The following is a 23,449-nucleotide window of genomic DNA, read 5'->3' as shown; positions in this document are numbered from 1 at the left end:
TGTGTTGTCCAGCATTCGGACTTGATGGGTTTTAAAGGCCCATTTGTTCCACAAATGTTTATCGGGTGGCTACTGTGTGGTGGGCACTGAGCTTGGCGCTGGTGATTTAGAGATGGATAAAACAGTGCATTTCTGAAGATGGCTTATGTATAGTGAGAGGAACAGGTAGCTGGACCGGCAACAGCAATGCTGTGTGACAAGCGGTTTGATAGAGATGCACGTGTATGGGCTGTGGGACCACATGGAGTCGGGGGTGGGCAGTAACATCTGAGCCGGGCCTGGAAGGCAGTGTTGGAGATAGACAGGCCAAGTGCCATAAGCAATGGACCAGCGTGGGCAAAGGCCCAGGGGTGGGCAGGGAGAGGCTGGGGGTATAGGCTTGGCCTTCTGTAGGTCCTGTTAAGAGTCCTGAACGTTACCTGTTAAAAATAGGACTTCTCCCATTTGGCTGGAGGTTGGGATGTGTTTGAGGAAGATGCTATTTCCTAAGAGAAAAAAGATGTGTAAATATTTGCACAACCTTTAAAAATCATTATAAAGTACTTTCTAAATTCTAGGGCTCTGGAACAGAATCCTGGTCACCATGCTCAGTTGTGGCTCCACATGGAAGCTCTGTGCAATTTACAAACAGGAAGAGTAAGATGATTTGAATTTGAAGATCACTGGAGTAGAGGACAGGGAACTGAGAAGCTGACATAGTCAGTGGGTCCCACACGTGGATAATGATGTCACCAAGGAGAGTGGCAGGACTTAGGGTGGAAAACAAGATTGTGATCCAGGTGACAAAGACGTCCACGAATGAGGAGAAGTTAACAAAAATAAAGAGATGATAGGCTGGAGGAGTAGAGAGGAAACTGGTAGAATATATAAGCCTCAAATAATCAGGAATTTTTACGTGGAAAAAGGAGAAATGTCACGAAGGACAAGATGATGCCTACTTTCCCTCCTAGCCCCAAATTAGGTGGTGGTGCTGGTGGGGGGGGGGGTGGCAGAAGAACAAAGGGCGCTAGAAACAACAGCAGGGGGGGTCAGTGCAGACCAGGAGGTAGACGGATCCTTCTGAGCATTGGTGAAGGCTACGCGGGAACCTTTTTCACCAATGGAGCCAGAGAACAGAGGTTCCAGGTGTGGGCGTGGGGAATGGGTCAGGGACAAATTAAGGGAAGAGGTAGCTCAAAGCAACATGGAGATGGACTGAGAAATAATGGGGCTCCAGTGGAGCTTAGGTTTTACCCACTGACTAAGGATGAGGGGGAATCAGCTGGTGTCGGCATTTCTGACAACGCAGGTTAGAGGTAATCTAGTACATATTTGTGGGTTTGTTGTATGGAAGGACGGATGGATGGATGGATGGATGGACAGCTGGGGGGACTTATCTCTGGAAGGCTCCACCTCACCCTGGAATGATGGTGTTTCTATGAGAACTCTGGCAGGATTTGGTCTCTCCCAGGCCCTCATAGCATGTTGTAAGCAGTAGATGATCAAGGGGGGCCCCCCGCTGAACATTCTCAGCTCTCCCTGGGGCCTGGTTTGTTCTTGAAATTGGCCTTAGCAATCCTGGGGCTCTCTTCTGACTTTGCATCCTAGGTGAATGTCCTGTTCTGTGTTGGGCCATGACCAAACCTTTCAGATGTAATCATTACAAGAGAGACTAACGTGACAGTGTTCGTATGTCCTTGCAGGACAGCCCTAAATCTGGAGAAGGTTCTGTGGGGTAGGGTCTTTCGTGTAAATGATGGTCATTGGAGAAATCTCCCTTGATGTCCTCTCTCGGAGGTAGGCACTGGGCATTCCAAGTGGGGAGAGCCACGGGAACAAAGGCCTGGAGGCGGGAAACCCCTGATGTGCTGAGCAGCATGTCTAGTCATGGGCTGAAGTAGACGAAGCTACAGAGGTAGCTGAGGTCATGTTGTGGAGGACTGGCTCAGCTTTTGGCACCCGTAGCCTTTGTAATTCATTTGGCTCTTAAGAGGGTCAAGCTACTTGGATTAAAATATTTGACCCTACTTATTAAGAATCTCTTCCCCCAAAAGACTGCAAATTATTTGGGGGTCCGAAAGTTTACTTCTCTTTGATCCAGATGAATCTCTCTGCAGTCTAGTGCTCCTACTATGACATTTCTCATGGTATTGTAAAGATCTTTGTATTTATCTTTCCCCCTACCAGATGTTAGCTCTTTGAATCCCATCCAGCTGCTTTCCAAGGTTCCTGCCACCACTTCTAGGTCCCTGAGTGATTCGTATGGTGAGGCAGTGGGCAGGGAGGGGCTCTCTAGCCAAATGCCTGCCTTGTTCTCCAGTGGTGATCCCAGTTGGGCCACCTTTTCTCCTTTTATGCTGGTGGTGGTCCAGGAAATCTCTGCTTTCCTCCCCTTAAGACCTCACCCTGGTCTTGGCCTTGGGATTTTCCCATTCTGAGTTTAAGAGGAGGAAGAATAAAGGATGTTTGTCATTTGTTTTGTCTATCCAACATCTTTTTTTTTTTTTTTGCGGTATGCGGGCCTCTCACTGTTGTGGCCTCTCCCGTTATGGAGCACAGGCTCCAGACGCGCAGGCTCAGCAGCCATGGCTCACGGGCCCAGCCGCTCCGCGGCACGTGGGATCTTCCCGGACCGGGGCACGAACCCATGTCCCCTGCATCGGCAGGCGGATTCTCAACCACTGTGCCACCAGGGAAGCCCTATCCAACATCTTAATGTCTTGCTTTGATTAGGAAATTCCCAAATAATGAGTGTCATTGGGGGCAAAGACCACTCCCAACTACAGAAGCAGGACATATTAGACATTCTCTTGCCCAGCTCTTGGTACAGCCAGGACATATGATGTGTTCCAGGCTCTGCCAACCAGATGTGCCCCTGGCAGACTTTGACTCAGAGCAAGGAATATAAGGGACAGAGTAATTTCCTCCCCAGACCCTCTTCTGGGCCATGTTGATGGACCTTTTCCAGTTGCCTTGTCTCAAGTCTTTTTTTCCAGTCTTCATCCGTGGCAGGTACTGAAGAACTCTACATGGTCCAAGGACATGAGAGTTGTCACTTAATGAGAGGGAGACAGCCTTGTCCCTGACCTCTCACCTTTCTAAGGGAAGACGTATCTCAAGAAATGGGCAGCTATGATCTGGGGTCATGGCCATGGTACATAAGAGAAAAAAATAGTGGAGACAATAAGACATCCAAGAGTAAGGAAGGCCTGGCATCATCTGCCTTAACCAGATCTATTTATAATTTTTAGTCCACGTCAGAAAACACTATTCTTTCCTTTGTATAGTAACTCATAATACAGCCCTGAGGATCCCACATTGTCTTTGCTCCTGTCCATCGCAGCTTCCCCAGGTGGGCAAAACAGGAGAAAGGTATCCATCTCACTCCGGTTAAAACACCTCTGCTTCCAGAGAGGGTGGGTGAGTGAGAGCTGTAATCCTGGGAAATAAGCTATATGCTCCCTTTGCTGGGCTTTGGGTTGTTGTTTATTTTAAGAAAATTTCTGTGACCTCAGAACCATGCTTCTAGGAGTAGCCACTTGAAAAGGAAGAAATATTTAGCCGCATTCTACAATTGCAACTAATGGCAGCCAGTGGGTTACTCTAGAAAGGGAGTGTCACTCACCATCCCAGTCAGAAATGATCATCATTGCATTCCGGCTTATCAGCGTCTGGGGAATGGAAGTCTTAGAATATAAGTGATTGTCTTCAGAATTCCCTGGCGGTCCAGTGGTTAGGGCAGTGCTTTCACTGCCGGGGGCCATGTTCGATCTCCGGTCAGTGAACTAAGATCCCATAAGCTATGCGGTGCAGCCAATAATAATAATAATAATAAGTGATTGTCTCGTTCTTTTCTTTAACTTTGCACCTGCCAATTCATAGCTTGACTGGCAAGAGGTGTTTATAAGGTTGAGATTAAGTCAGATATGATAAAGAGGTTTTCTGTAATGCCAATAATTTGCCACATTCTGCCTGTTTTCTGTGTGACCTGTCCTAATTGCCTTGCCTGTGAACAGATCATAGGTTGAAACTAGAAATTACTTCCCTCTCCTTGGCAGCTTGGGGACTAGCCACTACATTTCTTATAGTTTGGTAAGGGTAGTGAAGGAAACCGAGAAAAGCCTAATGATAAAAGTCTTTTAGGCAAGAGAGAATCTTAAGTAGGATTTAGAGGAAGCTCATCCTTAAATGGTCTCCTATAACTTTTAAGTTCTGGCTTGAAAAGCCAGAACCACGCAAAATGATTGACTCTAAGCAATGTCTCTGGAGCCAAAGTGCCTGGGTTCAAATCCTAACTTTACAGACCACGTGACCTCAGACAAGTACCTACCCTGTCTCTGCCTCACTTTCTTCATCTGTAAAATGGGATAATGACAGTACCTGCTTCATCAGGCTGCTGTGCATAGAAATGAGTTAATATATGTAAAGTGCTTGGAACCATGCCTGGCATATAGTAAACATTATATAAATGTTTGCTGATATTGTTTGCCATGATTCTGTGGCTTTGAATATGTTGTTCTCTCATCCTGGAATGCAGTCCCCCACCTTACTAGCTAATTCCAACTTGTCCTCCAAGATTCAGCTCAAGCAACATCTCCTCCAGCAAAATGCTCCTGGCAGCCAGGTCTGATGTAGGCTCCCTCATCCATGTTCCCAGTTCCTGCAAATGTATCTGTCATAGCACTCAGTGCACTGAAGTACGATTGTTGGTTTACTGGTCCATCTTTCCCCAATGCTGTGAGCTCCTTGATCATAGGAAGATCTTATTGGGCTTTGCACCCAGCAGTTAACTTAATCCTAGGACATAGAATGAATGGATGAAACCGTACTGAAATCGGTCAAATTCCTAGGTTTATTCACTTGCTCATCGACTCCTTCGGTCATTAAAAAAAATCTGCTGAACATCTGTGACATACAAGGTATTTTTTTTTTTTTTTTTTTTTTTTTGTGGTATGCGGGCCTCCCACTGCCGTGGCCCCCCCCGCCACGGAGCACAGGCCCCGGACGCACAGGCTCAGCGGCCATGGCTCACGGGCCCAGCCGCTCCGCGGCATGTGGGATCCTCCCGGACCAGGGCACGAACCCGCGTCTCCTGCATCGGCAGGCGGACCCCCAACCACTGCGCCACCAGGGAAGCCCACAAGGTATTTTTTATAAGTACTTTTTTGTTGATCTATCTATAATTTCTGTGTCAGCCCTTGCATTTAGCTAGGACAAAGAGAGAAGGGGTAGATTTCAAGCCATAATTGCTTACAGTCTGACTTTATCAAGAGAAATTTTGGAGACCAAGAGTCTTACTGATAACTGACTGAGTTGCTTCTTTCAAATTCAAAACCCTGTTTTAGACTACAGACTTCACAGCGGGACTCAGACATATCTGATTAGGAACTTTCAGCTAAAATAGGAGTTAGAGAGAATGTTCTACTTAAAGAATTACTTGACTCCTCTTTTAAATCAGTTGCCACAATACTTTTAAAGCTGTTTATGCTACCTTCTTAGGTATGTTTCCTCACTATGGATTCAGTTCTGTTTTGAGAATACTTTTCTGCTATGCTAAATGTGGAGAGCTTTGCGTTTACGTAACAGCCCCGCCTAGCAGTCTGCTGTTTCCGACCCCAGCATCTGCTTTTCCCTTCTGCCTCAGCCCCACTTTTGGCTGAGCACCCTGTAACTCACAGTAAGACTATTTCCCAGAGTTCCTTGCAGCCAGGTGTGGTCAAGTGACTGAATTCTGGTGTCTGAGTCGTGTGAGTATACGTGTCCTGTTGCAGCTACAACAAACCACAACTTTAGCAGCTTAAAACAATACAATACAAATGTATTATCTTATGGAGCTGGAGGTCAGAAGTCTGAAACGGGCCTTAGAGGAGTAAAGGTCCTGGCAGAACTATGTTCCTTCTGAGCCTCTAGGGAAGAATCCGTTTCCTTTCCCTTTCCGGCTTCTAGAGGTTGCCTGCATTCCTTGACTTGTGGTCTTTTCCTCTGTTTTCAAAGCCAGCAGCTAACTAGCGCTCTCCCCACCCCATCCCCTCTCTCTTCCTCCGCCCCTCCCCGTGAGCTCCTTCGAATACACACACGTGTGGGAGCCCTCACACACCTCTGCTTCTGTCCTCACATCTCCTTCTCTCCCTGACACTCCTGTCTCTCTCTCATAAAGATACTTGTGATTACATTGGTCCCACCTGGATAATCCAGGATAATCTCTCCATCTTGAGGACCTTAATTTAATCTTACCTGCAAAGTCCTTTTTGCCATGTGAGGTAGATATTCACATTTCCGGGGATTAGGACATGGACATCTTCGGGGAGCCATTATTGTGTGTATCACAGTGTGTGAATAGAGTATGGAACTTCCGGAAAATATGCTTAATATGCTTCTCACCTGGGAAAGGCATTCTTTAGCTCTTCTGTTTCTCCTTCTTCCTCCTGCCTGAAGCTGGGACATGATGGCTGGTGCTTCAGCAGACATTTTGAACCATAAGGTAACCTTCGGGGTGAAAGTCAAGCACTTGGAAGATGGAAGGGAAACATTAGAGTGGGGATTCCTGAGGACCCCATGGAGCCACCTCCAGACTTCTTTTACCAAATATACTTCTATCTTGTTTCAGCCACTGTTATTTTTTTTTTTCTGAAATGCGCGGCTGAACCTAATCCCAATCCCTCAAAACTATACCCAACTCTCTCCTTAATAAACTCCAAGTCTGAGTCTCTCAATCTGCTACCCTCCCAATGGCATGGATATGACCTTTGCTGAGAAAATATTTTAGTAAAACGGACAGTGTTTTTATTGTGTTATTTGATCAGACACCAGCCTTTAGTTCTGCCTGCATGCTGAGCCATACAAACCTCAATATTAATCTGGGCTTTTAACATTCTTGCAAAGGTTTGACCGTATTTGACTGTAATACCACCTGGAGAATCAGGGTGGGCAGGAATGGGCTACAGACATACCAAGTTCTAGTCCTGAATAACTTTAAATGGGGCATGTGTTGACCCCCTCTTCTTTACCATACATGTAAATAATCTGCAATAGCAAGTAGCAAGCTAACTTTCCACACCAAAGATCTGGCCTGTTTTACTGTCAAGATTCAGAAGCCACCCTGAGGAGTAACCAGCTCCAGCAAAACCAACGTCTGGAAGAAAAAGCAGCACAGTGATTACACCAAAATGAAAATCACTGATTTGGGCCCACATTCTTAAAGATAGTCATCAGGTCTTCCTTGAAAATCTGCAGTGAGTCAGGGAGGCACAGCTGAGGGGATAGGGTCTCTCTCTTTAAGGACCCTGTATGTGCTAATGGAGAGACAGGCCAAGAAATGAGAGCAATATCCTTTACTGTTTTATTATTTCCAAGAACCATAAACTAAATTCTCTGATCACTTAGAGCAGCCATCCTTCTCTGGCATTCTTCATATGGCTCTCTCCCATTCATTGTGTGAATCTTGTATTCTCTTTATTAATTCTAGCAATATCATTAAGCATTCACTGCCTCAAGTCTAATCCATTTTGGAAGAAGCCAGCACTTGGGGTGGGGGCGATGATGAAGAAATGGGTATAGAAAGCGTAAACTCATGATGGGTTTTATATTTAGTCTGTCCTTTTCCTAGTTACAGGGTTTCTCCATTTGAAACATTCTCAACACGTTCTCTGAACAAAAGCCAGATTCTCTTGGTCTGGAGTTGATGCGAATGAAATGAGGCTTACACATTAGAAAGACGACATTCCACCCCAAAGCCTCTAACCCGGGTGGGATCTGGAGCTTGAAGTCACTCCCAGGCTGTGTTCACCCGGCAGTGCTCGGCCACGGGCCAGCTCCACAGTCCCACAAGGTGCTTTCAGGGAATTTAGTGACAGAAAAGCCAGAAAACGAGTTTAAACTTGTTATAAATCAGAAGAGAACACAGAAACCCTTAGCTGTCTCTTTGGCTCGGGCACTGGGCAGAGCTGTCAGGTGCTGTACATGGTGGTAAGTGTCTATTTTTCCCTGACGTGAGCAAGAAAGGGAGGTTGCTCGAAGGGCAGGTTCCGGGAGGGCCTGGCGGAAGGTCCAGAGTTTGAGCTCATTTTTCTTGCTGTATCCCAAGGAAGGGGAATGGATCGCAGGATAAGTCACAGAAGAGAGACGCCCAGGCGTTCAGGGTAACGGAAGGCATTCCAGAGTGAGGGAGAGCAGGCTTGGGTGCCCTGCCAGCTGTACCACTGCCAGGCCCAGGGCTTGGTTCCAATGCTCTCTTTTCTCAGTCAACATGTTCTCGTTGGGTGACCTCACCCAGCCTCGCTGCTTAAGGGTCGTTCCTACACACCAGTGACACCCAAATACTATCTCCAGCCTGCTCTCTCCCTGAAAACCCAGCCTTCTATGTCCACTGGCAGACTTGACATCTCCACTTGGATGGCTACAGTATATGTCTGTCTCAGACAGAACACGGCCACTAATGAACCCAGGTTTCCTCCCCAACCTGCTTCCCCATCTCAGGTAGGCTAAGCTCCACCTGCATCCAGTTAGTCAAGCTAGAAACCGGAAGTCAAGCCAGACTCCTCTTGTTCTCGTACTCCGTGTCCTGTGCATTAGAGGGGACCAGGGACCCTGCCTCTGAGACAGACCCGGGACCCATTTGCTCCTCTCCATCTCGCTGCCACCACAGAGCCCAGCCAGCATGAGATTTCTTACCCACTGAAAACAGCTGCTGGCTGGTCTCCTGCTTCTCTTGTCCCTCTGCAATCCCTTTTCCACCCAGCAGCCAAAGAGATCATTTAAAACCACACGAAACCCTCCCCTACTCCAGTCCTGCAGAGGCTTCCAGAGGGTGAAACCCCTCCCTCTCCCATCGCCCCTGCAGGCGCCCGTGCCTTCCTTCTACAGGTCTCCACCTCACTGCTCTTCCTCCAGATGCACCGCTGCCTCTTTCTTACTGCTCAGGCCTCCGTGTAAATGTCACCTGGCTCACCTCCCTGTCTTCACAGCCCCCAGTCCCCTCTCCCCATCACCCCATTTTGTCTTCACTATTGCACTGTTTTTTCTTACCTAAATGCCGGAGACAGAAAAGGAGTTAGGGATTTCAGGAGGAAAGAGTGGGGCAGGGAAGGCGGGCGGTGTGGCTTGGCTGCCACCTGCTCCCCCGTGGGCTGTGCCCCCGTTTCCTACTGATGACTCGTTAGCCGGGGCCTGGCCCTGCCCTCAGCAAGGTCAGGACACACAGGCCTCTGACCGGCTCCTGTCACTGCTTCTGTTTTGTGGTCCTCAACGCCCACCACTTCAGACAGCCAAGTCCCAAGGACTCAAGGCTGTTGCTGGGAGTGGGGTCAAGGGGCAGGTGTCCTTGCAGGCAAGATGGCAGCAGGCCCCAGAGAAGCCCAAGGCCGCGCCCTCCCCTGAAGGATGGCAGGGAGGGGAAACAGTGGTGGTGTCCTGCACATGAGCCCCTCTGGGTTTGGGGCGCCTCGCTGAAGGCAGCTGAGCAGGGATCCGGGACGGTAGCCAGCAGCAGAGGTGTGGAGGATGCAGGCTGACCAAGCAGTGCATCACCTCCCAAGGCCAACTGCAGGAAGGGACCACAGCACTGCTGGCGGTGGCCATGAGGCCCGGGTTGAGGGAGGAATGGGGGGAAAGGCCAGCATCCTGACGCCAGGAAAGCATGAGCTCATTCCCCGGCAGCTCTGACATCATCTCCCTGTAGCTTTTAAGCCTGATTCTTTTTCTGATTCACCCTTGACTCTCAGCCCCTGGTGACTGGCTCAGTGCTTTGCACCTAAGTGATGCCAGAGCATGCTGTAACTTTTGCCCTTCTAGGACTCTTCCCTTTCACAGCAACTTGCTGTTCCAGTCTGCATATGAATGTTAGCTGTCACATGATACCATTGGTGTGGTTGCTTTGGACGGCTTTGTTCTTGGCCCTACATCCAATGCTTTCCTCCTCAATCTTCTGTTTCTCACTGATCCTAAGCACCTCCTTCTCTGTGATCCTTCTCCCAACACTGGGTGGGCTGGAATTACATACTCTTTCTGTGGCCCAAAGCATCCCACAAACATTCCAGTCTAGCCCTTGCAGCCTGCCAGCGCCCCTTTTTGCTTAAGGACAGAGCCGTCGTAATCATCACTACAGATAAATGAATGAAAGTGGTCCAATCAGTAGTAATGGCAATAATAATAATGATAATGATAAAGCCAGCACACGCTGATCATTTGCTCTGCACTGAAGGACACAGGGCTGAACTTTTTACAGGAATTATCCCATATGCCCACCCTCTCAGACTGTGCTTTTATCATATCTTAGATAGAGAAACTGAAGCTTATCAAGAGTAAAGCACATCCCCAAGATCACAGAGCTGGCGGGAGGGGAAACCTGGATTCAGACACAGGCTGCTTGCCTCGTGGCCACTCCTGTGGGAGATGCCAGGCTAAGGGCTTGGCTGTAGCTGGGATGGAGAAGGAGAGATGTTGGGGTTCCTTGGGGTTCTTCTGACGTTTTGCCTCAGGAACTGGAAATTGAAACTGGGAGTAGATCCCCTACTGATAGAGAAGGTCCCAGACCAATTTTTACAAGGATGGGTTCATTCATCTCAATGAAACAGAGAAGCTTGAGAGACCGAAGCTAGAGCCAGCTCTGAACTGTCTAGTCTAGGCCTGCAGCACAGGCCCAGGGAAGAGCTGGGAGAAAGGCTTGATTCCTACTTGAGGCTCTATGCTCAGGAGATCAGTCCCAGACCAGATTCCACTCTGGGCTGATAGAGGTGTGCATCACCTATAAGTGGAAAGGAACCAAAATAACCATTGAGCAGTGTGTCCAGTCGGTACCCAGGACTACGCTAAGTGCCCACCTCCATTTCCTTATTTAAATACTCATAACACAGTCTGAGGTAGATTCAGTGATCGACCGTTTTGCAAGTGGGTAAACTGGGGCTCAGGGTGGTTGAGTAACTCGTCCAAGGTGATGAACTAGCAAGTTGCAGAGCCAGGCGGGATTTGAACCCAGGTCTGTTTACAAAAGCCGAGTGTGTTCCACGAAGCCAGAGCTCCAGGGTACTGGAGCTGGCATTAGTGCAACACCAATCAAGTCTTTGCACAAGCACCTGTGTGTCCCAGACTCCGCTTGAAACCTGACCTGCTCACACTACCTTCTATGCACACCTTGCCCATCCCAAGGTGGTGGCAGGTGTCCAGAACACTCTGCAGACGTAAGCCTTAAAGCACACTGTGGAAGTGTGTCAGCATTATTCCCTAACAGTGCGGTTAGATCAGATTCCAGGTAAAGTGACTGCAGCCTGCAGACCTGGGCGTCACAAAGGCTACCTCTCCTACTCCCCTCAAGAAAGCCTTAACCCCTCAGGTTAATTTAAATACAGATTACAAATTTGTATTTGTAATTTAATACAAATTAAATCACAAACCACATTTCAGGTTCAAATGTGCACAAATGAGATGACCATTAGACAACACTGGAAGACAATAAAGCCCCTGACACCTTCCAGCCCTCCTGCAAAGGTTCAGGACACCTGGCATTAGCTCACTTCTCCCCAGAAGCTGCAAATCTGCTTATTTGTTTTTCATTTCTGCCTTTGGATTGAGCGGGAGGCAGTCATGGGAGCAGCCACCCCCCCACCCCCCCGGGAGCAGAGGCTACACCCACAGTGGCCGAGACTCACCATCTCCCTGCGTGAGACCCATCCGCGTAGCCATATCCGGCCTCCCCTTTAATAAGCTGATCGTTGAGCTAAATCCCGGGTGTGCTCCTCCTGGCCCTGGACGCTTTTGATTGACAAAACTAATCTCTCCTCCACCCTCACGTCTGCTGCTGCCTGCATCCTCTTGCAAATCATGTACTCGGCTGCTGACAATTAGATAGAAGACTTGGGATTCGGACGCGGGAGGGTTATGAGGTTATGAATCAATCGTGGGAGCCCGAGTGAGATAACACACCGGGGGAGCCGGTCCCAGACACCTCGCCACAACACTCAGAGCCTCCCAGTTGATTTATGAGTTGGTAATAACCTCGCCCAGTCTCCTGCCCCCTATTATTTTTTATAATGCGTGGGGAAGCGGGAAAGTGCCGTCTGAGCAGGGGAGGGGGGCTGGCGGGAGAAAGTCCACCAGGGGGTTCCCGTCGGCAGGGCTGGCTGTCTTTCCTGCTGTGTGCGCTGTGAGTCGCTGAGGGGCGCAGTTGCCACGTGCCCGCGGAGGCCGGCAAGCCCATGTGCCTGGCCTGGAAGATGACCCCAGGGAGGTGGCCCCCGGCCTGCCCTGCTTTAGGACTGGATAAGGCAGTGATGCTTGGGTATCACCGGGTTCAAAATGATAGTCTTGTGTGTCTGGATTTAATTGTTCCAAACTGTTCGAGTCAGACTGACGCAAAAGCCTCCAGTTTAGAAGGGAGAATCACAGGCTGGATCAAAGCCAGTCGCAGGCAGTTTGAACTCTGCAGCCTGGGGGCCAGTGAGGCCAACAGCAAGGACAGGCGAGAGGAGAAAAGGGCACCAGGTCTTTCTGCCTCGAGAAGAGAGTTGAAGACTTCACCTTTCCTTCTGTTTGTTGTCCCCCTTAGGTGCCAGCCAGGGTTGAACGAGGAGGAGGCAGTTCAGATTGCTGCCTAATGGGTTTTTTTTTTTTTTTTAAGTATAGTTGATTTACAATATTGTGTTAATTTCAGGTATACAGCAGAGTGATTCATATATATATATTCTTTTAAAATTCTTTTCCATTATAGTTTATTACAAGGTATTGAATGTAATTCCCTGTGCTATGCAGTGAATCCTTGTTGTTTATGTATTTGCCTTATATTTTTTAAAGCATTTATTTGTTGAGACTTCTTTTTACAAGGAGAGGTGTGGTTTTTGAAAGAAAGTGTCAATGGGTAGAAAACCCTGAACCTTTCCTCTAAAGCAGTAGTTGCAAAAGGCCCAGCCAAGGCTGGTGCTGGTCTGTGATGAAGTTTCCATGGGCCATAAAAAATTGAGAAAAAAAATTTTAATGTAATGAATATGTGCACGTGAATGGATATGTATTATATGATGCCCATTTGAATATAACTATTGATCAGTGAGCGTTTATGAAACCCTAGCTTCATGCCAGGTCTTTGCTTGGTGCCAGAGATAAAACAGTATAACAGAGTCCTGCTCTCTCGGAACGATAGTTATGGGTTGAACTGTGTCATCCTCAAAATTTATATGTTGTGGTCCTAACCTCTGATACCTCAGAACGTGACCTTATCTGGATACAAGGTTGTTGCATGCGTAATTAGTTACGATAAACTACTTTAGGGTGGGCTATAATCCACTATGCCCTTATGAAAAGGAGAAATTAGACACAGAGGCATACATACAGGGATAACGCCACGTGAGGATGAAGGCAGAGATTGGGGTAATGCTTCTACAAGACAAGGCACACCAAAGACTGCCAGCAAAGCATCAGAAGTGAGGGGAGAGGCTGGGGCAACTTCTCCCTCACAGCCCTCAGGTGAACCAGCTCTGCCCACACCTGGATCTTGGTCTTCCTGTCTCCAGAACAGTGAGGCAATAAATTTCGGTTTAAGCTGCTCAGTTTGTGGTACTTTGTTAGGCAGTCCCAGGAAACTAATACAGAGAGGGAAGCACTGACCAAATCATCACGCTGTAGATGTCTAGTTCCAAACCAAGATAAGTGCTTCAAGAGAAGGGGCTCACTTCCTGGAAAATGTCCTCCAGAGGAGCAAAGCCACAAAAGTTGCCAGGCGGGGGTCCCACCCCCTCCACGAGGCCCTGTCAACCTCCTAAAGTTTGCCTGCTGCAACTCCCTCCTTTGTTTCTCCTGCTGTCCAACAAGCTTTCCATCAGCATATCCCTTCCTAAAAGCATCAGAAGACATTTGAGTTTCTCTAAGGCCTAAAATGAAAAAGCAGGCAAAAAACCAAGAAGTTCAAGTTGCTACTGCTTCTCTGAGCCACGCCGATGACTTGGTGAGACACTTGGCTCCAATATGAATGTAAAACACAGACTCTCTCTGTAGCTCATGTGTGTTTTGCTTATTACATTCCAGGAGCTGTGCTGGCATTGCACATAACAGCATCTCCTTTAACCCCAGAGCCTAAGCAGCAGGTCCTTTTATTATTGTCCTCATTTTCATATGAGGAAATGAGGGCACCAGAGCAGGTAGGTTACCTAATAATAAACAGGCCATTTCAGCAAAACCATGGGCCAGGCTTTTGGAGAGAGTTTTGTATACATGACCTTGTTTTATCCTGGAAGTAGGTGGGATTTCCCCCAGTTGACCCATGAAAATGGAGATTGGGGTGGGTGGTAATTAAGGGACCTGCCCAGGATCACACAATTTGGAAATGGCATACCATGAGTTGAGCTCCTATCTGCCTGAATTTATAAACAATGTGCTTTATTGCTTCATATGCTTGGGAAGCAAGTGTATATCTGTTACATTTGTCACCATTTTCCTTGGAAAAACTCAAGCCCATTGCCAAACAATACCTCTCAAAATATGCCACTAGACTTTTTTCTTTTTTTTTTTTTTTTTTTGTGGTACGTGGTCCTCTCACTGTTGTGGCCTCTCCCACTGCAGAGCACAGGCTCTGGACACACAGGCTCAGCAGCCATGGCTCACGGGCCCAGCCGCGGTGCGGCATGTGGGATCTTCCCTGACCGGGGCACGAACCCGTGTCCCCTGCATCGGCAGGCGGACTCTCAACCACTGCACCACCAGGGAAGCCCGCCACTAGACTTTTTATCACACTAGTTCTTCCACCTGTATTTCCTTCTGTCTACTGCCAGCTATTCATTGTGTACGCTTCCCCAAAACCCAGTTGAACATTTGCTCACAAGCTTTCTCTGTTAGCTAATTGTGCATTTTTTATTGTTTTTTAACAAAGTCATAAAAGAATGGTCTAAAGTTGTTAAAAACGTCCCTACTTAGAGTGTCCTTCAATTCATCGGCAAAATGGAGATAATAATCTATTTACACCATATAATTATTATAGTAGAATCATTCCAAGCCTGGAATATAGAAAGTGCTCAATAAATTATTAGCTCAGTAGCTAACAGTAATAATTATTACTATCGCTAAATTAGTGTCTGTACTTCAAGAAAGAAATAGAGTATAGAAGATAACTTTTCCAGTTATTCTTCTATGTACTACTTGGAAAGTTATTCAGAGATAAGGGGGGCAGAATGGTATAGTGGAAATAATATTTCACATGAAATTGCCTGGATTCCAAGCTTGGCTCTGTTAGGTACTAGCATGTGACCTGGGGCCTCTCTGGGCCTAATCTTTAAAACAGGTATAAGAGTTATTATATTTTACATAGTTATTGTCAAGATAATGTGTGACAGCAGGGTTAAGTGTCCGGCTCTGGCCTAGTGCACAGTGGGCACTGGGGAATGTCATCCTTCTTGGCGAGCTTTGGCCTGCACATGGCACCTGCATGCGTGGTGAGGTGGCACAAAGCTGCCCTCTCTACTCACAAGTGCAGCAGAGACCTTGGCAGATACATGAAAATCCAATGGAGGACGGAGTCATAACCTTGCCTAAGGAGTGCCGTGAGCTCACTCACGGCAGGAACTGTCTTATCCTTGGTTGAGCTCCAGAAAAATAGTTTACTCAAGAAGTGGAAGTGTCTTTCTCCAGTGGGGAGGACTGATGAGTAAGTTATCAATTGCTTCAGTTACCAGAACCATGATATATAAGCTACAAAGTTGCAGGTAACTTGAAATTTGCAGGTGACTGGAAGCCACTTGAAATTTGCAGGTGACTGGAAGCCGTCTTTTGTCAAGTTTGCATAATCTAATTTGGGCTCAGATTGATACAAAACTTTGGGGGAAATGAAGGAAGTGATTCATAGTCGGATCTGCTTGGGTTTTGACTTATTTCAAAAGAAGATCCACGTATCCCTCATTCATTAGGGGAGCTTAAAATGCCAGAAGCCAAGCCCAGTATAGAACACTTTTATAGTAAGGGTCTCCCCCCAAGCCAGAAAGAACTTTCTAAAATCTCGGAAGATCTTACCAGCTTACTCAAGTCCAGTTTATATTGATCTAGAGTTACTACAACTTGGGAAGAGGTCACTGAGTCTCACTCTACACAAGTAAACAAGTAAGCAAACCCCAGGGAGGGGTGCTGGGGGTCACCCTTTGTCCAGGACTGTGATGAACAGCCCTATTAGAGTCTACAGAAGGCCACTCCAAGGCTTATAGCCAGCCAGATGGCCAGTGACCAATTTGAGGCCCATGACCAAGCCACCTGCTCTGTACTCCTCAGGAGGGAAGACAGCTTTTCGAGTCCTGCCTTCATTCCTCTGCCCTTTCCGCAGAGAGCAGCGAGAGCCCAGGGCCTGGTGGCAGCAGGAGGCGGTGCTCCATGCCCTCTCTACTTGACTCTGTAGCCCTTACTCTCCATGCTCTCACCACTTTAGGCTCAGAGGCCAGTTCTTCCCTCTCTGCTGCTTAACAAAAAAGGATTTTTCTCAATGCAAAAGTAATATATGAATGTTCTATGAACTTCAAATATTAAGGAATTGTAAAGAACAGAAATTTCCCATAATTTGACCCTCGCCTCTCCCCAAGATAACCTAAATTTAACAGTTTAAATATGCTTCCAGGGCTTCCCTAGTGGCACAGTGGTTAAGAATCCGCCTGCCAATGCAGGGGACATGGGTTCGAGCCCTGGTCCGGGAAGATCCCACATGCCGCAGAGCAAATAAGCCCGTGCGCCACAACTACTGAGCCTGTGCTCTAGGACCCGTGAGCCACAACTCCTGAAGCCTGCGCACCTAGAGCCCGTGCTCCGCAACAAGAGAAGCTACCTCAATGAGAAGCCACGCACCGCAACGAAGAGTAGCCCCCGCTCACCACAACTAGAGAAAGCCCAAACACAGCAACAAAGACCCAATGCAACCAAAAATAAATAAATTAAATAAATAAATATACTTCCAGAACTTTTCTCCTCCACATTTGTATATATCTATGCATATGTAAGTAATAGAATACAAATATAAATATATATTTTCTATTGTAAAAATGTCATTTTACGATATACACTGTTCTCAATATGCTTTTTCATTTAATACAGTAGGTGTTCAATAAATATTTGTTGTATGGATGAGCCATAATTTATGTATTGAATCCCCAAGTTGTGTCCAAATGCCCTGCCAATAAACATAATTATATACATATATAAGACATCATTGAAATACGGGCTTACAACACATATAGAAACATAAAGCATACCTGCATATAATAAATATATACTGAAATATACAAACAATCCACGCAGGTTGTGAAGAAGTGTTTCAGGTGCCCTCTGGTGTATTTCATGGATATCCCTAGGATAAATGTTGATAAATTAGCCTCAAAAAGAAAACTTTCAGCCAAATGTTTTGGGATCTTTGGGAATAAAGAGCGGCTATCGTGCACTTGTTCTTAATGTTTTTATATTGGCTTTAAGTCCTTGGCAGGCAGGGCACCTTGGCAAAGATAAGAACCAGAATCCAATAGTAGTAACAAAAGGCAACAATCAATTTTAGATAGAACAGAAAAAAAATTCTGCTGCAAATTCTTATTAGAATAAGAGGGAAAGAATGATTGGGAGAAGGAGGAAAGAAGGAAAGAAAGGAAAGAGAAAAGAGAAGAATAAAAACGTTTTTTCCTGATGGTTATTTGTACTATTCTTGGCTGGTTCTACAGTGTAATAATTGTAGGTCTTATAAAGGACATAATATTATGACAGATTTCCCTCCCTTACTTGTTCCTGAGGCTGAACCTGCTACGTTTACTGCCTGCTCTCAAGGCTGAGGCTGGCCCTTCCTGGCTTAGTCCAACGAAGCCTAAAATACCCCACGCCCGCGAGAATGAGACTGTCCACAGCCCCAGACGTCGTTGTGTGTGCTCTGGTCCCCCATAGCAGTGCCCGTGCGTGTCAGGGATGACGGTGGCGTGGGTGCTGCTACAGACTGAAGACAGTGGCCTGGGCAGCCAAGGGCAGCAGCCCAGCCCCACGAGGGCCTGAGGACGGTTACACGTGTCCCCAGATGAGACCGTGACTGTCATGGTGGCTACGCCAGCGACAGGAAACCCAGGTCTGTGGTCCCGGCAGTGCTAGGGGAAGAAGGCCAGGGGCTTCTGTGACTTTCACTTCTTTACCAAAAAAAATGCTTACATGTGATACTTCAGTTCTGTGAATGCAAACCGGAGCCTGGGGCACTGGGAAGAACAATTAGGCCGGACATGAATGCAGGAAGCCAAAGCGGGTAGAAACCCAGACAATGGTACCGAAGGCTGGGGTGGGGTGGAGGGGGGAGCGGATATGATAGCAAGGAAGGAGTTTCAATGTGAATGAATACTAATTAGTGACATGGATATTAATGATGACAGTAATTAACAGGGGAAAGGAAGGGCTGTCATTGTCCCGGGGTGACTAATCAATTTTGGCAGGTGATAAATAATGGTTCAGCAAGCTCAGCAGAAAGATAATCCTCTTGCCCGGGGGAGAGCTGTTGCTGATGCTGGAAACCTCTCCGTTTCTAGGCAACCCACAAAAAAAAAAAGGACTGTTTTTCTTTTGAGGGAAAAACAGGTTAGAGTCTCTCCCCCCAACCCCCAACTTGGGATTACAGTTTGTATTTGATTTCTGCTTTGTTCTTCATTTCCTAGGACAAATGTTGAACTTGTATAATTTGGAGGAAGTGGACACACACACACACACACACACACACACACACACACACAGACACACTCTCCCTTTCTCTCTAAGAATGTGAATGAAAAGGAGTGTTTTTGATCCAAAGTTTAGTTCATAGATGCCATCTGGGAGCAAGAGTGGGGAAATGCTTAGAAGTCTTGCTTTTGAGGTTGAAATGCAGGGAACTTGCAGGGCCAGGTCAGTGGAGGCTAGTCCTGGGATCAGGGGACAGCACAGAAAGGGCAGGACAGTCTACTGTGCAGGGTTCATTCACCTTCCAGAGAGCCAGAGAGAAACAAAATGTCTAAGTACTCAGGCCTATACTGGTCTCATTTGTGAACCCCAGTCAAATTTCTGAGCAATTTTAATTCTGGAAAAAGGGCAATATTCGTTCAACCCCTCTGCTGGGGTTTCCAGTGTTTTAGCTAGGAGTCCATCCCAGGAGAGCTTCTGGCAGGCCCTCTCCCTCACACCATGCCTCAGACCCATGACAAGACTTGGATATCTAGAAATGCTGCCCTTTTCAGGCTGTTTTCCATCAAACATTTCATCCTGAGGTGACAAAGCCACCTTCGAAGATCTGAACTGGTTTAAAGTGAGACTTGGGGGTGACAAAGGTAGATTGCACAGAAGTTCAGAACCTCCCAGAAAATTGGACTCCTCTACCCACACATGAACTGCACTGGCCTGGTTCTAGGTGCCACATTTAAAGGGAGGCAAACAAAAGCAAATATATTCTGAGAATTGTGACCAAAATGAGGAGGGAGCCCAGATCATATCCCCAGAAGCAACAGCTGAGGAATCCAGGCTGTTTCACCTGGAGGGGAGGAAACTCAAGGAGAACATTGATAATACATTGGACGGACTGTCCAAATAGTTAAAGGATTGGCTCACAGAGTGAGAGGTCTGAGTTCGTTTTTCTGTCATCAGAGGGCAAAACTAAGACCAAAGAGAGGAATTCAGAGAAGGGCAAATTTCTGCTGAGAGAAATCGAAGATGATTTAACTGGGACAGGTTGGCCAACAGGAGATTTGTGAGTTTCCAGGCACTAGGGTTTTTCTAAATGGAAATTACAGCACCTCTTGTCCAGGGTGTTGTGGATGGGGCTTGTATATTGGCTAGGGTTGGAGTAGATAAGCTTTAAAACTCCCTTCTGATTCTTAAGATTTTATGTTAGTTAAGGCATTACTAGATGCCAAAACAGATAACCCTCAAATATACGGGGCTCAACACAACTAAGTTTATTTTTCAATCAGGTCACCCAAATGGGCCTCAATTTTCCCAGGCTCCTTCCACACATGGCTCGACCCCCGCCCCCCTCTAGGCCCCTGGAGTTCTCTCCATTCAGCCAGCAGATGGAGATGAACAGTGTGGAGGAGGGTCACACAGGAGTTTTATGGTCTGAGTCTGGAAATGGCTTATGGCATTTCCACCCACATTCCATTGTCAGAACTCAGTGCACAATCAACTGCAGGAGAGTCTAGAAATGTAAACTAGCTATGGCCCAGGGGATAGAGGACAGAGGTTTTGGTGAACACATAGAAGTTTCTCCCACAGACACAGGGGCTTATTCATTCCGGATGAGCCCAGGCCAGAAAAAATTAGAGCTTTTTTTCAGGAACCCTTGAGGTCATCTGTGCTGGGCAGGCCTTGTCAGTTGAGGATAGTGAGCTAAAAGGAGTCTCCTCCCTCAGGAAATGGTCTGGGGCCAGGCGTGATAAGACTTCCTCTAGCCTGTCATCAAAATATGTATTCTCAGGAAGGCCCCTCCAGAAGCGCCCTAGAGAAATGTGGATACAACACCATCCTGAGTCATCAGAAGTGGATTTTGGGGGGAAAAGAACGGGACTGTGAGAACAGAAGCATACTAATGGATAGAAAGGGTTGGTTAGGAAGGAAAAGTGTCAATATTACTGAGCTCTCCAGGTGTGTGCTAATTGGAATTAGGAGTCTCTTGGGTAACCATGTTTCTTCTGACACAGAGTTAAACATCCATGAGGTCTTCAGTTGACATTGCTTTATCCTTGCAGGTACTGACATTGTGCAGTGGCTTATGAAGAACCTCTCCATTGAGGACCCAGGTACCTGACCCTTGACCCTGACTTTACCCCCGTGATATCAGTGAACAACCCATAACCAAATTCCAAACCAGATTCTCCTATCATCCTGAGAACGGGGCTTATACACGTGAATTCCAAGATGTAGAATCACTCTATTTACAAATAGAATTAATTTATTTTCTCCACTGAATTCCTATCTTTAAATTTAAATCACCCTTGGAGGAAATGAGCAACTATTTAGAATGCCAAAGAGCCCAATACAATAACATGGGAAATGAGATGGACTCTGGTTAGCCACAGCAATTAAAGATAAGTTGTAGCACTGTCAGGGAACAGCCTTCTAGAGCCAGCTCTTAAAATTAGATTGCCTGATCCACAATTAAGAGGTTTAATTATTTGCTAAGACTCCTTCTGTTCTCTGCTTCTGCAAGAAGTGAAGGAATGATTTTTTTTTCAACTTTAATTGTGCAATGCAATTACCTCACCAGGAAAACAAGAGCAAACCCTGGCCAGTAAAACAGTTTCCAAATCTGTCCTCCCACCAGCAAATAAGCAGTAAAATTTATTTTCATAGCAAAATTAGAAAATGCAGGGTTCCAGAATAAAATGAAAATCCTAGATAAGAAAACTTTTTTGAATTTATTATATACTCCCCATCTTAACTAAGTATTCTTGCTGTCTGAAGGTCATATTTACAAACATCCACTAATGTATTCTGATGTTCTTGGGGATTAGACCTATTTGCCTCAAATTGAATGCCCTTCAATTGCTATGCTTTTTAAAGATTTTTTTCAAGTGCCCATTCTAGGTGTCTGACCTTCAGCTGTGATTCCTTGCCGGGGTCAGCATGTCAGCTCGGGCATTCCTATATTTTAATCTGATGCTCCTAATAGACTATTGACTATGAAACAATACAACTTACATAGAGTTCAGTTAAACATAGGCGCCAGAAATCTGAGTGCCAGAAAAGCACGTCATGAACGGAACACTAGCCTTTTTCCCCATCATGATTAATGGCCACTCTCATGAGTAGTGAAAATTCTTAATTCTAGTCAAGTTCTTAATCCTCAGGGGAAAACTATGAATGCTAATCCTTTTAAGGAAAAAACCAAATCAACTACCCTACGTCTTTGCCTTACACAGCCTGGAATTCTGATTGTCCACTTGTGAAAACTGGACTGAATAAGTCTCTACCAGTTCATTTACATGTATGTAGTGACCCTTCTTCGTGGTGGTCTCTTCTCTTCCAAGAGCACTGTTTCCTTTGCCCTTCTAAAACAGTCATCCTATTTCTGACAAGTATTTTATCATTATCATCGGTGGTAGTAGCAGCAGTAATGGTATATTCAGAGAACCCTGAACCCCCTAGTGGTAGAACAGGCTTCAGGAATCCACTGGTGCCGGTACGAGAAGCTTCTGTGAAAGGTCCCGAATGATAAGAGTTTTATCTATGATGGTGTGTTATACTCTGATGCCCTTGGGAGGACATGAAGGTGTTGGGACCTGTCTGGGCTTCTGAGAAGTAGATGAGCAGGAGAAGTTAAGAACAATTCACCAGCAGAAATGAGGCAAACAAAAGGCCTGGGAAGGTGGGTATCCAACATCTGCCCTCCCTCTCTTCTTCCTTCCCATCTGCCACATCTCCAAGCGAAAGCCTTTTGAAGAATGAAGTGAGACTTCTAGCTCCTAGATTGGTGACATGAAAGTCCCCTTCTTACTGGGTTTTACTCCTTCTTCCCTGGAGAAGGAGCAGTTGCAGGTGATGAAACTTCCCTTTTCTGCTAGACCCATGGTTCTTGAAGCATATAGACTTCAAAAGCCAACTGGTCACTACTAAGCCAGTAAGATACAACTCCATTCATTCTGATTCTCCCAGTTACAAGTGTATGCTCCTTCCAAAGGAGAATAGCAGGTTCTAAAGATGCAAAACGGCTGGATTATATACAACCTCTTGAAAGTTGTAGCACTGTCACGGAACAGCCTTCTAGAGCCAGCTCTTAAAATTACATTGCCTGATCCACAACTGAGATTTAATTATTTGCTAAGACTCTTGAAGAGTTTGCAAATAAAATCAATACAAGTCACTTTAAAAAATTCAGAGCTTATGAAATTAATAATTCCTGGAGACTCCCTGAGTGTGTCAAATAATTTCTACAGCCAAAAATTAGTTTTTATCAGTTAGAGTACTTTTATATTTGTGAAAGATTATCATGTATGATAGAACCATTTAGATTTCTTTTTTCTTAGCTCTGCTCAGAGTAAATATAAATTTGTAACCATTTATGTGAATCTATTTATGGCTGGTGCTAAAGTAACAAAACAACAGGTTGATTGTGGCAAAAATACAAGTATTTCTATTAGGTTGGCCTCCCTAGGCTCCTGCCCACTTCACTGCCTGCGCATCCTCCAATTCTCTAAGATACTGAGCTTTCCCTCTATGTCCGTAAAAGAAGGGTAACACCCTCCTCATCGCTGGTGGGACTGTCATGTCCGGAAATGCAATGTGAGTCCAAAGACTCTATGGGCTGCATGCTCATTGCTGGTGGTGATTTAAAAAAAAAAAAAAAAAAAAGGATGAAATTAAAAATATGAATCAGGGCTTCCAGCACTTACTGAGCACTTACCCTGCACCAGACACTGCTAAGCACTTTAGGTGAAGCATCTCACTTAATTAAATACAGGCTTATCCACACCAAAACCCATGGTCTTAACTGGGAAGGTGGACTTTCTTCTGGAAGCTTTAGGGGCGTTAACAATGT

The 23,449-nt window shown here is 46.2% G+C and overlaps 1 protein-coding gene across 9 annotated transcripts in view; it reads left to right on the top strand.

Annotated features, from left to right (window-relative positions):
* RGS6 (regulator of G protein signaling 6) overlaps nucleotides 1-23,449 on the top strand; it is a 574,222-nt gene that overhangs the window by 447,244 nt on the left and 103,529 nt on the right. For all 9 annotated transcript variants that reach the window (XM_067028212.1, XM_067028210.1, XM_059055864.2 and 6 more), the window contains exon 4: nucleotides 20,661-20,711. In XM_067028212.1, coding sequence (XP_066884313.1) covers nucleotides 20,661-20,711 — 51 coding nt within the window. The remainder of the gene's footprint in view (nucleotides 1-20,660; nucleotides 20,712-23,449) is intronic.

Source organism: Kogia breviceps, chromosome 3 (assembly GCF_026419965.1).
Source record: "Kogia breviceps isolate mKogBre1 chromosome 3, mKogBre1 haplotype 1, whole genome shotgun sequence".
In the NCBI taxonomy this organism is placed as follows: Eukaryota; Metazoa; Chordata; class Mammalia; order Artiodactyla; family Physeteridae; genus Kogia; species Kogia breviceps.
The sequence above is the reverse complement of the archived record's forward strand: the minus strand, read 5'-3'. Positions and strand labels throughout refer to the sequence as shown.